This window comes from Dermacentor variabilis, chromosome 7, assembly GCF_050947875.1.
Source record: "Dermacentor variabilis isolate Ectoservices chromosome 7, ASM5094787v1, whole genome shotgun sequence".
Taxonomy (NCBI): Eukaryota; Metazoa; Arthropoda; class Arachnida; order Ixodida; family Ixodidae; genus Dermacentor; species Dermacentor variabilis.
In genome coordinates, this window is record NC_134574.1 from 111,180,269 (window position 1) to 111,198,480 (window position 18,212).

Sequence of the window (18,212 nt, forward strand, 5' to 3'; positions counted from 1 at the left end):
GATAACGCAGGCAACATAAGCGCTCTTCGTCACTGTCAGAGACACTGACCTTGAACCGGCACCTTAATTACTTGTTATTGCGTTGGCATATTTTCGCGGCGTCACAAAACTCGAGAGACAGACGAACTGATACGCAGGGACAGTAACAAGAGAGCACTGTTTTAATACTGCGCTCCAGACACTGCTTCTTCTTATTGCTCTTATTTCTTTTTTCACAAGTGCCGATATGTCTTCTTATCGTCGTCGTTCTTGCCGCACTATAGAAGCCACAATATCTTACTGTACGCGGCTTTTTGTGTGCTATCCACGCCATGTGTAGTTGTACCCTGGGCGTTAGGACCAATGTACAACTCTGGCATCAATTAAATAAAGCTTGTTTTTCGCACACGCACTCACTAAAATTCGCAGATGTGTAAAACTATCTAGGAACAGATCACCCGGAGAAATTTAGCATTGAATTGCGTTGGAAATGTTTCAGTTGTGCACCATATGCCGCATATATCGAACCGCGAAAAGAAGAGGGCCGAAATGGCAGCGAGCTGTATTGCTTCCTTTGGGAGGTGACATCTTCGACGCTTTTATTTTTTCGCAGATGTACTACAAAACTGCATGCGTGCGTACCGTTGCAACTACCTCCACCAATACGTATTTAGTGGATTTTTATCACCACGAAGAAAGGTGTTATCCTGACCTTGTGGAGCAAGCAACATCTGACGGTTGCTCATTCACCAGACCGTAAGGCTGTTTAACATCGTTATATTGTGTTTTCAATATGAACAAATTATGTGTTTAATACTTTAGGTTATTTTGGAACAAATGCAATGCCACGTTTACCCATGATGAAAGTAGTGACAGATACGACGCAATGAACGTCACCTGCGTAGGTAAGTAAATGGCCGGCGGCAAATATTTTTACTGCATGGGAGCAAACGCTATACCAGCTGGAGAGAAAGCAAATTACTTATTTTTATAACCAGTTAAACGAGAAAATAAACATGGTGTGGCAAACTTTGTAAAAGAAGGTTGCGAATTTCGATGCATGTAGACATTACGAGAAACCTATAAAGCAGATTGCATATTCGAATGGCATTTTAGTTAAAATACATCATTTTAGTAATTGCGGTCCCAAAAAATATACCTGAAATTTTTTATCCTAATTTCAGTTTAGGAATACGGAGTCATAAAAATAAACCAAAATTATTTATAGCGTGTAAATTTGTACGCGTAATTGCTGAAAACAGGCAACCACTGTGCATTTGTTCTAGTTTTTTCATTATATGCTCCAAAAGAAAATATTTATTCCGATCCACAGGTCGTCTATATAGACTCCTAATTCTCCTTATGCATTATGTATCCTGATATTTTATTCATAAATATTATATACGGCAGAATTTGATAAAGCAACTCTGAATCAGTTGCTAACACAAGTTCTTGCTTTAAGAACTAAAGTGTGGTTACGTCATTCACTGTTTTATATGCTGCAGTCAAGTTGGTGCCACCGCTGCAGCTTACGCCACAGTAACCTTTAAAAGCAAGCGTATGCTGGGAGCGCTAGGTGATTCGCATTGCATGTACTGCGTTGTCACCAATCATGTGGTTCACATGTTTGTTTTCAGCTTGATCTTTACTGAAAGATATGCTGTCCTTAAGTTTGTATGCGGATTCCGAAGAATGTATGCACTGTTCGATTGCCTTTCCTGAGTGCTTGCAGTCACTACTTTCCCGGGGTGTGAGGCATTGATGATAATAGTTTTCTGGCAACGTCACGCCACTATGAAATCCCGGGATCTTGGCTGTAGGCAGCTTCACTGTAATATTGTACTCGTATTTTACATTTTCTTATAGTGCCTGCGAGTGGTAAGACCACTTCCGGCATGAACGATAGTCGTGTGAGAGGGTCTCGAAAAAGTTGCACTCTGTAAGGCCTCGCCTTAACGTCAGCATGTGAGAGACCCGTTTGCAGAATTGATGCACCTGTTGGCAGTGATAGGAAAATCAGTTGTCAGTCCTGGCCTGTTTTTTCAGTTGAACTGCTACAGCGGCCAAAGTGGGTCACTGAAGCCGCTTGTGAAGAGCCCGAAATTTATTCTGGTTAACCTCCCTGCCTTCTCCCCTTCTCTTCCCTCCCCACCCCCCCGGATTTCTGAGTCGGCTCACCTCGGTGGCTGAACAGGAAGTGCTTCGCCACCAGGGCAAGCTTGCAAGGTGCAAATAGCAGAGGGTTTCATATGTATGCCGTGTGGTCTTTCAAATGAAGCAGTATTTGACGATTGTTGGCTTGGTGGGTCGGCATGTTGTCGCCATATAAAAAAAACAGCGATCTGCTGTTCCCGAACACAAAGCTGTATTCGATTATTTGGCGGCTGTTGAGTGCCACCTTGCGGTTGCTGCTGCCTCCCCGCGCTCTGATGACGCCGCTGTCCAACAGATGGCGCGCGAGTTCATGAAAGCTTCGTTCATTTCTGTCTTCAGCCTCCAGCGTGCTGCATTCACTTTTGCAATGACTAATGTGCTCGGCTGGTCGTTGGCGTCGCGTGCAGATGTGTCTGCACTCGTCGTGTGTCGGACTTGTATGCAGTCTATGCGGTGGGATCGCATCCCAAACTTCGCAACCACGAATGTGGTTGCGAAGTCTTGAATGTGGTCTGTCCGCCTAAACCTCCGCACTTACCTAAGCTTGATCTGGTCGCTGAGCGGTTAGTGTCACCTGGGCTGCCCTTCATGCAGGTACGTCGCCTCTTCTACCGCTACACTGGGCAGTTTGGCATCAAAAGTCGCATCGTGAACGTGCCAACTGATATGGATACTACCGAGCAGATGTTAACGCGCGATGCGGAAGATGACCATGCCCTCTGTGCACACATGAAACACATGTTAATTTACAAAAGTGTATATATTGCGGACATGGTCAAGAAATCGTACCTCCTGCCTTGGCTGACGTTTCTCGAAACGTTCGACCTTGCGGAATCAAAACCACTGAGGAGAACAAATAAAACTATCACTCGTACCCGTAAAGGCGCAGCTTAAGTTTCCTTCTATTTTTTTTTCGCCCTCTTATGGATTAGCACGCATCGATCACGAACATGAAATCAGGAAAGCAGCATGCAACACTGCGAAATAGCGACAATCCATGTTTTTTTCCTCTAAAATTATCCGCATAGGCAACTGCTTGCCTGCAATTGTAGGGGCCCGTTCTCCTAATGACGCAAATTTAGTCTCCCTGAAAAAAAAATGAATAGAGAATTATCCCACTTTAAAGGGTCCGGCAGCATAATGTTTGTTATATTGATTCGTCTTGCGTGTAAGTACCTCTGCGATCATTTATTGCCCCTAAATAACGAATAAATGTATACCACGTTCATCGAATGAGACGCTGCAAACAGCGTCTCATTCGCCGCGTTATTTTTTGCGAGCCGTTCATCTTATCCTGAACGCGCCAGCGAGGGGTCTAACCGCGTTGTGAATATTTCTCTGGTCTCCTGTTTCTTCTTGTTCTTTTTCTAGGTTGCTAGATGCTCTACATTGTAGTTTTAATTGTTACTTCAATACACGTAGTGACATTTTTTCTGGTTTCTGCGTACGCAACCATGTCTACACTCGTAACGGTCGGGTCTCTTTCTTATGAAATTGCAGAAATGCTTCTTTTTGTAGTGTGAGTTGGGAAGATATCTTAGTTATTGATATGTTGAATTGATATTGTTATTGCATCTACGTATGTAAGGGTGTTGAATTCTCGCTTCTATATACAACCACAAATTGCACAATTTTATACTTGTGCGAACTCACCCCATTGCAATTCGCTGTGGCGCTGTCGATATGTAATAAATAAGTATGTATATATTTAAAAATATTTCTGTGATGTCACCTGCTAGGAGCACAATTTAATTACAAGGCTCAAAGTGATGGGGGGCTCCGAATTATGTGGAACATCTGCAAAAATAAAAGCAACATCTCGGTCCAATTTTGTCATTTTCGTCTAAACAATGTCACTGACGCTACCTATCTGCATAGTTCTCTTTAGTGGTAAGGATTAACTGATATTTCTTTATTTATTCCTTCGTCTCTTCATTACTTACGAATTTTTATTTTGTCACTTAGATGAAGAAATCGAACAGCCCCCCGTAACTAGGAAAACTCACGAGCAAATCGTTTTTCAAGCCTTGGAAGACCACCCACCGGCCCAATATCCTAGGAATCGTCCTCCCATATGTGCTGTCTTCAAAGTTACCTACTTGGAAGGTAAGTGTATTGGACCATTCATACTCCATACTCGAGACGCCCGTTTTGCAGCCATGTGACCACCTGGTTGCGCGCCTCATCATTTCGCAAGCGCATCGAGCGATGCAGCACGGTGCTGTCGGTGACAGCTTAACGCAACTTCGCGCCATGTTCTGGGTCTGAAGCGCACGACAAGCGGTGAACGAGTGCTACGTTAATGTGTGATTCGTAGATGATTCACCCTCAAGGCTTCGGCTTCTCAGACAGTCGCACTGCGGGCAAGTCCCACCTTTTCCATGCTACGGGGTTGGTATTGCCCGACGATGTTTTTCGAAAACATGCTGTGGTATAATAGCGCACGTGGTGCTGTTTACGTGTGCACTAGTTAGAGCAATTCTTCTGGAACATGTGACTGGCATTATTTAGCAAGCTTTAGGTGAGGACCACTAGGCGATTTTATGCAAGACGGGCAGCATCGCGATTCGAATGCTCAGACACTGCTACGACCTTTAGGAAAGCTGCATGTGAGCAGGCTTCCAGGCTCCAGTAGCTAGAGAAGGACGGAGCGAACCACTACGGAATTCAAATGAATTTTGTAGATAAAATACAATTTACAAAACATACAATTGCGATAACGTATCGGAATCCCTAGCCTGAGGCTAGTTGGGATAATTTGAACCATAATTATGGAAAAGAGCATGTAACATAAGAAAAGAATATTGATAAAAACACAAGTATTTTTATTACCATTATAACATTTAAACACGAATTATAAGACCATTATGGCGCTGCCGTGCTATTTCAAACGTTGCGCGCAATTCCACCGGTGAGGCTCACAGCGTTAGCACAATATTGTTAGAATTGTACAAGCAACACACACATACAGAGCATAACCTACAACATGATAATACGTGGTAGTCAATTCAATATGGCTACATGTACTTAAATATGCAATTAAGAGGTAATATATGAAGCTTCTATATAATAGTTAGAAAATCTCTTCAATGCTAAGGAGAAATTTGTATTAGAACGACAGAAAGCTGAGCTAGTTCGTAAGGATACATTATGCAAAAAAAAAAGAAGTGAGGCATGCAGACAGGACACAAGAGTAGAGAAGTGGACAACACGAACGCCGTATCCACTGATGTATCCAACGCGTTCGTGTTGTCCACTTCTCTACTCTTTTGTCCTGTCTGCATGCCTCACTTCTTCTTTTTTGCATAAAGAAATTCGTACACTTTTTTTAGCTCTAGTGGAAGGTTGTTACATAAGGCGACTGCATTACCTGTGAAATTCCTTGCCATCGATATTGTTCTGTTTGTTGAGTGAGGTAGTTTTGCTTTGGTACCGCTTTCGTGGCGAGAAAGTAAAAGAAATGTGAAAAGGAGAGCGGATAGTTCGTGCTAATACTAGAATGGATCATTCATGCAGTTTTATAGTCAATTAGAGTAGTGAGCGGCACCATATTTAGGCTTCGGAAGAGTGATATTGTATGGGTAGTAAAGCTAGAATTTTTTGTAAGGCCTATTGCTCTTTTCTCTAATATTATAAATGGTTCAATGTATGTGCGGTATGTACAACCCAAGATAACAAAAATAGTAATTTCGATGCACCCGCTTAAGTTATACTTAACATATACTGAAATAAGGAATCGTAAAGTCGGTATATCAAATCTGTCTCGGCACTTGTACACAAGAAAAGCTTTACTAAGTTTCTTGCAGGCTTCGTCTATATGAGGTTTTCCGTTAAAAGATTCGTCAAGTAAAACATCCAGCTATATCACAAGATTCGCTCAATTTAGCGCTGAATTATTTATTGGAAATGTACATCAGTGTTCATCCAGAATTTTGCGCGGTGAATTAAAAACAACATACTTGGTTTTCTCTGTGTCGAACGTTAGTTTGGTTGAAGAAAAGCAGTTCTGGGACACCTTCAAGCTATGAATTCGCACAACTAAAACAATGGTCCGGAGAGTCTTGGGTACATAGGAGAGCTGCTTCTTCAGCATCCATAAATATTGAAAAGTTTTTGACGACTCAAAGAAGGTCTTTAACGTAGAATGAAAAAATATCGCTTCATGAACTGAGCATTGAGGTAAACCTATAGTTCTTTCAAGAAAATCGGACCGGGTGCTAGCAATTTGCACCATCCGTTTCGGCTTTTCTAAATATTTTCAAAAAATTCTAGGCACATTCCACGAAAATTATGCCATTCTAGTTTGTTTATAATATGGTGTGGTTGACAGTATCGCATGCTTTTTGATATAAATAAATGTGCATACGAGAGTGGTATAGTAATTTATGTGGCGGTTAAGTTAAGATAGATAAAAATTAAATTACTGGGATTTAGGTGCCAAAACCACTTTCTGATTATGAGGCACGCCGTAGAGGAGGACTCCGGAAATTTCGACCACCTGGGGTTCTTTAACGTGCACCTAAGTCTATGTACCCCAAGGGTGTTTTCGCATTTCGCCCCCATCGAAATACGGCCGCTGTGGCCGGGATTTGATCACGCGACCTCGTGCTCAGCAGCCCAACACCATCCACTGAGCAACCACGGCGGGTTAAATTTAGGTAAGGACAAGGCGGCTGTTTCAGTTAACCTACCCTTACTAAACCCATGCTGACAGGGTCTAAGAACAGTTTGGTGTTCTAGGAAAGATATAATTTCTTTGACTATTAGTTTTTCGAACACAATATTTATAGTACTTGGTATGGGGATAAAATGGCAGTTTTCTGGGATGTTGTCATCACCAGCCTTGTGAATCGTGATTATGTTGCATAATGTAAGAAAATCCGGCTATGTAGATATGTGAAATTATATATTACCTACTTTTTCTAAAGGTGCACGAACGGATCATTATGACGAATGGACCGCCGAAAAAGGTATGTTGTCACAGCCGACTGAACATTTGACTGCCTTAGCGTTATCTAGAGTAAGAATTCCACCAGCTGGTATATCACTAAACGCAAATACACTAGCATTGCGAGCAAGATATGTAATATATTGTTCGTTCACAGCCGTAGCCATCAATGTGTTTGTTCATCCACTGTTTGAGCCATGGCGTAATTTGGCAATTTATTGCCAAGAGATCTTCATGGGGATGTGGCCTTTGGGAGCAGCTACTTAAGATTGCGAAGATGTGCCTTCTCTAATTGTTGGGTGATGCGTCTCGGGGCTTCAGCCACTAAGCCATTTTCTTACTGAAAGGTGCGCGCTAGTAAAGTGCAGGCAAACCTGTCATTAATTCTCCTCCTAAAGAGGCGTCCCAAATGATAAGACACCGTCTTATCATTTGTCAGTGTCTTATCGATTGTCGTCTCCTGTCTACAGCTGGAACGGTATAAGAAAAGAGCAGAAATGGATCCAAATCTGTATTTGGATCCAAATCAGTATTTGGATCCAAATCAGCATTTGGATCCAAAGGCAACTTATAACTTAACTATTGCGAAAGCGATGGCTTCGTGAATATATCTTGAAACTTGGAAGCGCTCACCCACAAGACGCATTAAAAAATATTGGAAGAAGCAAACGCCACGAAAGTACAGATGGCATCGTACATGCATGTAAAGTTCGAATACCCTGTGACTTAAAGCTAGGTTCGCCCTTTGCAGGAACTGTACAGCACTCCTAATTGGCCCTGGAGTGTCTCAAATAACAGATGGGAAGATAACGATGGGACTAGGGCGTGGGCACAAGCAGCCGGCTTATGTTACGAGTTGGGTGACTACATTTAACGGGCAGTGTGGACGATTCTGAAATATTCTCTGGGCAATAAAACTCGTTTTGCGCCCGTCTAACGCAAAGCTGTGTGAGGTTGCACACACTTCAAGTTTGAAGCAGATTGGGCCAGACATAAAAGTCAGGACATCCTGCGGTAATTTGGTGACGCGCTTTGGCCGTGCGAATGTCTCAGCAATCAAGGTGGCGTGAGGTGATCATTCCATTGCAGCTGCAGCGTCGCCTCCAGAAAACCAGTCAATGCCAGGTGTCTGAAAACGAACTTACACGTTATCCTCTCATTCTCTCTCTATGCATGCCGACGATGCGCGTATTTTACTGCAGTGCGCCTTTGTGGTTGAAGGGGTTCTATCATTCTGATGGGGCTGACTTGCGATGCGCTTTACTCACGAAACGCAGCACTGTTCTCCCACACAGGTAAATGGGAACGTCACAGCCGCAAGCGCAAATGATGTGTTGTGTTTCTTACATAATGAGCTCCATCTTGGATTTGATGGTGACTAAGTGATCTTGGCAAGGGAAATGCAGTCTCTACAGTCGAATGCGAAATTCTACAGACAACGGGAGCGGCGACTGAACTAAAACCGCTGAATAAAAAAGTAGAGACTTTCTCTGAGGTTTGCCGATTTCTCTCTCGCCTGCCACGCCTCCGGATAGTCGATCCTCCTACTAATGGCAGCGCGTTGGTCATGTGCTAGCCCGCACTTTTTCGGTCTGTAGCAGACGCCGGCGCCATTGGCGTGTGCCAAAATTGCGCTTCGGTTAGTTTTGGCGGCGAAGTTTTTCTAGGCAGCGTTTCGCTAGCACTGACGCCGTTCACGTATTGCGGCGTTGCCTAGCCTGTGTTGTGCTTATGAGTGCAAAAACCGGGGAGGCTAGACGAAAATACCTTTCGTTATTGCATCCGAGAGAAGCAACGCGCCTCGCCGAAAGATGTGGCTGTAAAGGATCTGCAGGGCAAACTTTGAAAATGTGCGGCACCCACGCCTCTGTTAGGAAAGTGGCCGTTCATCAGAAGTCATTGGTGTTTTTTACAATTTGGGGCGAAGGCAGCCTTTCTTTGCACTAAATATCATTCGGCGCGGTTGTAGTTCTAAACGTTCACTCGCTGCTACGAGAATCGTGCTTCATGTTGTCTGAGCCTCGCTGTTCACGCTTCTGGTTCGGCAGGCTACGTTATGACGTTGCGCACATTGCTTGGCGCCCTCGCATCGTTGTAGTTGAAACCGTTGCTAGGCTTAGACACGAAAGTTGCGCTTCATATGTTAGTTCGACCAGCCGTACAGTGACGCGTATTGCATATTGAAGTGACACGCATTGCTAGACTTGTATTGATTAGTTGCACTTTGCTGATGCACTCGAGACTAATGCGGCAGTTCTTATAGTTTCAGACCCCGCAGTTCATGCTACTCGCGATGCAGGTCTATATTTATGTAGCGCACGTCCGTGAATATATTTGTATTTGTGGGGTTGTTACCAAAGTCGGCAGCTACTGTGCCTAGGCACAGTGACGGCAGGTACATCTTGAGTACGCCATATCTGCACCCATACTGAATCAGAATGCAGACATCTGCTAAACACAGCCGAAATTATATTGGGTTCAATAATGTCGTGCAAAGCTAAGCTGGTTCAATCGTGTGTAACGCGGATAGGTCGGGTAAAAAAAAAACTCTAACGAAGGGGCGCGCGATGACCTAGACCATTTTTAGCGTTCGACGTTTCCAGAATTGTTCATTCAGTTCATTCAGGGCTTTTAGACTAAACTGCATCGCTGCGCCTTCTGACGGCGGGGCGAATAAGTTGGAGAGCGCGTACTGCACATGCACGTCCTATTTTACCTGCCAGCCTGCTCGTTCGCACGCTTGAACCGCACGCGCACCGCACCACGAGAGAGAGCGCAAGGTGCCACTTCTAAAGTCGCCGTGCAAGCTCCCAGGCGATGTTATTCAGACGAAAATACTGCACCTGTACTGGCAGGGCTCGGAGCGCACTGCTCTCTACGCGTTGCTTCTTGACGCTTCGCCGCGCGTAAGCGATGCTTTGCGTCACTTTTTCTGAAATTTCCTAACATCGTTTACCGCTGTCTGTAAGCGAAGTTACATGTTATCGTCTCATTGTCTCGCAACACACTTGTTGATGCGCATATTTTACCGCAGTACGTTTGCATGTGTTGGGGGCCGGAGTAGGGGGTTATACGTGTAATTTTTATGGTGGTTCTTTGAAGCCGTTATTTCTGTGAAAAAAAAAATTGCCGACGATTACGTTACTTCCTAATGCGAAATTTGAGCGCAGCAAATAAGCTGTTTCACCTTTTCGATAGATTGAGGCAAAGAAATCTAGCAACACATGTATGCGCTATCACAGAATTTTTTTTTTCACACGTATTCCTTTAACAAAGACTCCACTAACAGTTCTTGACAGTCATGAAGGAAGCTTTGTGGTCGGAGAAATAGACTGATATATGTTCGACTTGGTACACCAATGCTTGATTCTCAAAGACGAGATGTATACAAGTGCCTCGCGAGGTTGTCACAGCCGTGGGACGCGTTACGAGCGAGAGGAACGGGATGTTCTCCCGCATAAGTGTTAGGAAATTGCTGTTTGTCTTTATGTCAAGCCGCCACCGATCTGGCTCTCTGATTGCCACCGCACAGGGCGAACGGCAGCGGCAATTTCGGCTCGGGCGGTGCACATATACAGATCCGCCGCCACCGATCTGGCTCTCTGATTGCCACCGCACAGGGGTTGCATTGGAGGAGGAGCGAAGAAAGGAACTAAGTTCGAGCCGGCGCTTTGACAACCGGAGGCTCGCAGGAAGAGGGGGGAGGGGGGCGGCGTGTACACCCAGCGGCAAACGATGGGGGCAGAAGTGCGCGCAGCAAGCGGACAACACGATAAAGGGAGGAGGGAAGAGATAGCAGCGACTGACTGATGCCGCTGACGCCGATAGTGAGTCAACCCCAGCTGCGGAGTTGGTTTCAGGGACATCGAATAACCGGCGCGTCGGCAACTGAAGAGCACCCTATCCGCCACACAAGAACAGGGGGGGGGACCCTTTCCCCCTCTTTCTGCATGGCGGCGACGGTGTTCTATGCAGTCACGTTATCTTGACTCTCTAGCGGCGTCAGCGGCATCCAGCGGTATCAGTCGATTGCTGCTAGCGCTGGGGGGATGAAAGGGGGGCGGAGCTGGTTACGAGGCCGACGACGACGCCGACGCGAAACCCAGGAACGGACGCCAAAGAGCTGCGCTCTAAAAAAAACAACATCAGAGCGATGTCCCTTCCACACTTGCCATGACTAATGTGTAAAGAGCACACGCAATTTAAATGTCCAATTCAACAATTCAACTGTAAGACAGAAGCCATACGACATAAACTAGACAGATGGGGGTTTTGCACACTCTTTCCGAGAAGTGACATGTGGTTCTTAAATACAGTCTAGTCGTGCAACCGGATAAGGGAAACTGTTCGGCCTGAAGTTGTAACACTTGTGCTCCTGACACACAGGATTGTGAACGTTTGAGAACTGCATTTCAGGTATATTTGACATCCAATTGCGTGCGATGATCGCATTACATCGACTGACACTAACGAATGAACGAAATATGAACGTCAACTTGTCACAACCGTATTCCTGGCGCAACGGGTGTCCAAAGAGGCGGGATGCTAAAATGCGTTCAGGGATGCACCATAAAGAGAGAAACACGGCAACGTTATTTTATCCCAACATTGTTCTTCGGTCATTTGTAGTTCAATCAGAGGCGATCAGAGCATACAAACAAGTAGCACAATTGGGTGACAAAACAAATAACGAGGGAATAAGTTATACATATTCAACCACGTTTTTTCATTTTTCTAGCAGGTGAAATACAGCTTATTTCCAAGTACTTTTTTGAAGTAAAGCCAGCCGCTGCGTCATATTCCCGAAATTCCTAAACACCAGACATTTCAGAATCTAAGAGATGTGCATGCGAAAATTGGTCAGGCTGATTTTCTTCTCTGCGTTCAGAGAATGCAACGCCCAACCAACAGTACTTCATGGGAAAGCATTTGGTGCATAAAATTTACGGCACCAGGCGTATCTCTGCGTTTCATACGAAAGCAATAAATCGTACAATGTCACAAAATGTCTGAAAAGTGGTTCGGCGTTTTGAGATCTCTAAAGCACGCATGTCCCTTTACATAAGTAATACAGGTTTTGCGTTTTTTTGTGGCGCACTTTACAAGCTCCTAAAGATATTCAACTAATTGATTACGCATTAGAAAATATTTACAAGCACAAGATATCTGGAATAACAGTGCTTTACAAATGGATAGACAATCCAAAGCCTAGCAATTCTTGCTTTCGACAATTTTTAAACAGTACGCGGCACCAAATTATCAATACCTTATGGCTTTTATACTTCACTTGTAACGGATTTTGCTTCACTCGCACAGAAAATAAAGCGTTTAGAGCAACTTAGCTCCCACCCTGAGAGACAAGTTTTCCTAATTTATCTCACTTTTGGGCTCTGAATTACCTACTACACCAAATGAACCCGTGAGCAATAAGAAAAGGTCTTCATATATTAAGAATGGCTTGAATAATTTCAATGAGTGATCAATACAGTTTTTCCCGTGTGTTGCCAACAAATACCTAGTTCATACTGAAATGTGTTTAATTTGAATATATTACAGTTTTTTTACATGTGATACAAATCATTACATTGATGTAAATGAAAATTGATTTCCACTATCAACTGATAGGAATTCGAGACAACGTAATCTTTAAAATGTTCTGAGCATAATTGTCTCTTTACTGTACTTTCTCCGCAGATAGACCTGGAACTTCCCCAGATTATGTGCTCCGGCTGGGGGATTGCATTGATTACAATAGTACAGCTTGTTGGGAGGTAATGGTCAACAAAACCATAGAAGTAGGGAAGAAAATAACAATGTGTCCCGTCTATGGTGTTAAGCCATGAAATTATAACCAAAAATTTTAAACTGTTCCAAATAAACTGAATTCCAACCACAACTCTGTTATGGTCTTCCATCTCTGCAAAACATTTTAGCGTGCTTGTCGTGGCCTTTTTTTGGGGGAATTATTGAAAATTACTCACTCAATATTCATGAGCCCATAGGAAATATGAAAGTACTTTCGTAACATGGACACTAAACCAAAACTAATCTCGAACAGTATTAAGCAAGCGAAAAAGTCATCCTGTTCTCTTGTTGAAATGCCAACTTTCTTAAATGTCAGCCAAGAAACCTTTGGGGCACGCGCCGTGCACAAATAGTCTCCTTTAGGTAGAAAAAGAAATATATATCTATTAGAAATCCTATCTGTATGAATGATATACATTATGGTGATCACATTCATCTACCATGTTCTAATATATCCTCAGGATTCTAGGTGATCGTTGAAGTTTTTATGCGGGTGACTTTCAAACACAAAAAGTACCTATATTTTTTCAACCCTCCTTGAAATTGGAACCTAGTCTCATTGAAGTCATGGCTGATTGTTGTGTGTAAGATGACAGTAAGTGGCAGAAGGGGTCGCGCTGAAATCCAATCAATAATGCTCGTCGGATGTTTTATCCTCCCCTTCCTTCAATATTTTTGCTTTCCCATTTACCACAAAATGTCGGGGTGAGAGCTCTTCGCCAGGCGTCGAAGTCGTGAGTAGACTTCTTCGGTTTTCTATAAATATATTTCTTCGTATTTGATGGGCCAAAACAAAGAAGCCGTTCCACGATTGAGTAAACTATTCCATTTCTGAAGATTTTCTGTAGGCTATATTAAGTTCTTTAGAATCAGCGCACACAGCATAGGGCGAAGCAGCGTGTGTGTTTATGTGTGTGTCTGTATGATGTGTCGCCATTTTATCGTGTTTATCGTGTTTATTGTGTGCCGCCGTTACAATAATCCTATATCTTGAAGTAGAAGAAATTATAAAACAACAAAAAGTCAAAAATTTTCAATTGAAATACAAAAACAAGGTATTTATTATATGCATTGCCTTCGATCGGTTGATCAAAATTTAACTTCGCCGATGGCTCATTCTTCCCAGACTCTTTGAACACTCTGACGGCTGAACATGCACTCACTTCCGTCTTGTTGGCGAAATATTTACGATACCACCCGATGTCTTTGCTCAGAAAAGAACATTTTGAAGAACATAATATCCCGCAGCTAAACTCCACAGTACATCGCGTCTGAATTTGGTATGGTTTAGGGTGATCTAATTAGCCTCAATGATATTTTATGATTTTATTTTATGACACACACATATATATATATATATATATATATATATATATATATATATATATATATATATATATATATATATAGAGAGAGAGAGAGAGAGAGAGAGAGAGAGAAAGAAGCCTTTTCGATAACTTGAACCAAAAACTAAAAAAGACACTTAAGCGTTCAGCGCGTCGAATTGATGCAGTATGGTTATGAGCCACTTGGAGCATGTCATGATCTTTTTTTCAAAAGAGTCAATATAGGTAATTAACAATGCTCGCCTAATCAACTTCTTAAATAACTCTAACGAATGGTCTTCAATACAGAAGCTGTAGAGCTTGTTCTGGCAAACAGGATTATTTGACCAATGCCAAGAGATAACTGCCGTGCTTAATATTTTGAATCCTTTTTAAAACTTTGAGCCCAATTAAAAAAAAGGGCATGCGACTTTCGGCTGACGCGCCGCACGTTTAGTGTGGTCAAATGTATGTTGAACGAATGAGAAAATATCTGCTCCGCGCCCAGAGGGACATTGAACAGGCTGTATGCGACTGCGATGTACTGTGATGGACCGGAGGACACATTGTTTTTATCTCCGTCCTTCATCACACTATCAGCATCGCCCCCTCCATGACGTTTCTTCATTGGTCCGAAAAAAAAGGAAAATAATGGCTGCTCGGCATGAAATGCTGCCTAGAGTCCAATATTGCATTCACACGTGGCGGCCTCATTTGCGTTGAAGAATTTCTTTCTTAAAATGGTACGCCCCTTTTGTGACTTCACGTCCATCGCAGTCGCCGAGAGCCTGTTCAATCGAACTCTCTGCGCCGAGCAGCCTTTAGTAATTCGTGCTTTTTAAATTTCAGGGCGGCTCGGCACATTATTCGGCAGTCACGTGCTATCATTTAAAATTTTGCGCACTTTAATTAAAGGCTGAAAGAAAACTAAACAGTTATCTTGACATGGATGAAACATTCCGATCTTCCAGAAGAAGCGCTACAGAGCAAAGAGACTTCACAGTTGTGTTTGCTAAATTAACCAAAGATAGCCGTGAAGTCGTGCATCTCACCGTTATATATATATATATATATATATATATATATATATATATATATATATATATATATATATATATATATATATACATATATATGTGTGTTTGTGTATGTGTGTGTGTGTGTGTGTGTCTGTGTGCGTGTGTGTGTCTGGCTCAGGCTGTGACCACTAGCCGAAACGTTGGATGCGACTGTTGATCTTTTTGCCCGTCTTTTCATTTGCATATCGTCATCATCATCAGCCTAGCTGCGCCGACTTCAAGGAGGAGGCCTCTCCCATACTTCTCCAACTACCGCGGTCATCTGCTAATTGTGACCATGTTGTCCCTGCAGACTTCTTAGTCTGATCCGCTCACCTCACTTTCTGCAGCCCCCTGCACCGCTTCCCTTTTCTTGTACACCAGTCCGCAAGCCTTAATGACAATCGGTTATCTTCCCTGCTCATTACATGTCCTGCCGATGCCAATTCCTTTTTCTTCATTCCAATTAGGATGTCATTACCTCGTGTTTATTCCCTAACCCAATATGCTCTATTCTTCTACCCTCCTTAACGTTACACCCTTCATTATTCCTTCCATAGCTCGTTTTGCCGTCCTCAATTTAAGTAGAACGCTTTTATTAAGCCTCCAGGTTTCGGTCACGCAGGTGATTACTGGTAAGACACAGCTGTTGTGCACTTTTATCTTGAGGGATAATGGCAACCTGCTGTTCATGATCTGAAAATGCTTGCCAAACGCACCTCAGCCCATCCTTATTCTTCTGATTATTTCAGACTCGTGATCCGGATCTGCGGTCACTATCTGCCCTATGTACACCCGGCCACAAAAGTTTACAGACCATGGGATCGCAGAAAACGCTCAATTTCCAAGCAGCGTGTAGCAGTAGCCAGTAGAACTGTATATGAAAGTATTCTTAACATATCCTAGCCGATGCCCGAAATGCAAATATCAGGTTTAGTGGTGAGGTTGTGGAGATATTCAGCTTGTTTTCAAATTTCATGGTCCGTGATATTTTGTGGCCGGGTGTACATGTATTCTCTTACCACTTCCAGTGCCTCGCTACCTATCGTAAACTGCTTTCTCTTCTGACACTGTTAAACATTAGTTTTCTGGAGATAAATGTTTAGACCTAGCCCTTCTGCTTTGCCTCTCCTAGTCAGTGAGCATGCATTGGGAATAGTCCCCTGAGCTACTAAGCAAGTCAATATCAGCAGCGAATCGCAAGTTACAAAAGCTTCAGCGCACGTCGCCCTCCTATTTGTTATTCTCGTTTCGGTCCCCCCCTCTCTTTTCCATTTTTTATATATTTTTTGAGACTCCCTCACCAACACATTCCGAAGTCAATATGCCTTTTACGGCGCCCCAACTCAGGCTGTCACCATTTCTGGATGCCGCCGTAACGACACGTACGTTGAGCGACTGGGGCATTGCCCCTTGAAAGACCATGCCACTGCCTCTCAGTCACCCAGTAAATTTCCCTGCAGACTCCTCGTCGCCATCTTAACTATTTCAAAATTGCTCGACGCATTGCTGCTATGCTACTCAAGTCACTCTGTCACGTCATATTTCTATTAACTTTTGCGTTACTCGCGCACTGACCGCCTGACCGGCTCTTCTAATGCCACAAAAATATGCCGCCAACAAAACCCCTGAATGCTCCCTAACCTTTCACTTCCCCAACGCTCTCTCATGCCTCCGTCTTTCTATGTTTTTTTCTTTCTTGTTCTGTCTCTCTTTCTTTTTTTTCATCTTGATGTGACCCGGTGTTTTTTTTTCTGCTTTTGTTTCCTTTCTTTTCTCCCCGCCTTTGCACTCTCCCGCTCTTGTCCCCTCGTCTTGGGAAAGAAGCTCACAGATGTCGGACGACAGCGCTCATTACCTCTGAAGTCTCTCCGTTTTTAACCTGCCGCCAGCGACAATACCCGCACGTGACCTTTAAAACCATTTAAAACTAACATGCCGAGGATGACGAGGCCGCCTTTGATGAAGATAGGTCCTCCTATCAAAACGTTGGTCAGCCTTTCTGAGGCACCTTATCCCTGTTTACAAACTTTATACCGCGGTATTCTCCATTAACTCTTATCCCCAATTCTTCCTAATCTAGGTCTCACAATACGCCCTGTAAACAGGCTGTAAATAGCATTGGAGAGCCTCGCATCTCCCTGCCCGACGCCCTTCCTTATGGGGATTTTGTTGTTTTCTTTATGGAGGACTACGGTGGCTGTGGAGCCGCTATAGATTGAAAGAAGAGGTTAAGTCGTAGGTCTTCCCTTTGATTTAGGCGAGCGCACCACCTACCATTAAGGCGCGGACAGGGTGAGGAGTATGTACTATAAAGAAAGATGAAATCCAGACGCAGTGCTTACAATATATATATATATATATATATATATGTGTAATTCCCGAACTTTGCGGAGAAATGCATTGGCGTTCGAGTTACTTGTGTGCTTCAGTGCTTGAAACGGTGTTGTGCTAAGAATTTATATGTATATAAATTATATATATCTATATATATATATATATATATATATATATATATATATATATATATATATATATATATATATATATATATATATATATATATATATATATATATATATATATGAGTGTGTGTGTCCAGTGAAATTCTTAGCACGACACCGTTTCAAGCACTGAAGCACACAAGTAACTCGAACGCCAATGCATTTCTCCGCAAAGTTTGGGAATTAATATGTCGAAACTGCGACACTGATGTCGTCCTCAGAATTCGTACCAAGTGAATCTGCCTTGCGAAGTACACTGCTGGAATTTGTTACTTGCAATATGGTTCATAAGAGACTTAGCTAAAAAGTTATTTAGTGAATTGTTGTTGTTAAGCTATTTTGCATTCAATTTTTTGTGCAAGTAGAGTCCGCCGCTTCGAGTAGACCGGCTCATAAACTAGAATGGAGCTACTTGCCACCGGCAACATTTAAAGAAATT

The 18,212-nt window shown here is 43.1% G+C and overlaps 1 protein-coding gene across 4 annotated transcripts in view; it reads left to right on the forward strand.

Annotated features, from left to right (window-relative positions):
• The window catches only part of LOC142587021 (uncharacterized), an 84,744-nt gene extending 71,778 nt beyond the window's left edge, over positions 1 to 12,966 (forward strand). For 3 of the 4 annotated variants that reach the window (XM_075697896.1, XM_075697898.1, XM_075697899.1), the window contains 5 exons: positions 593 to 735; positions 802 to 884; positions 4,099 to 4,239; positions 7,062 to 7,103; positions 12,776 to 12,966. In XM_075697896.1, coding sequence (XP_075554011.1) covers positions 593 to 735; positions 802 to 884; positions 4,099 to 4,239; positions 7,062 to 7,103; positions 12,776 to 12,924 — 558 coding nt within the window. In that variant the 3' untranslated portion in view covers positions 12,925 to 12,966. The remainder of the gene's footprint in view (positions 1 to 592; positions 736 to 801; positions 885 to 4,098; positions 4,240 to 7,061; positions 7,104 to 12,775) is intronic. The other variant, XM_075697897.1, reaches the window with a different exon arrangement.
• Positions 12,967 to 18,212: the final 5,246 nt, after the last annotated feature.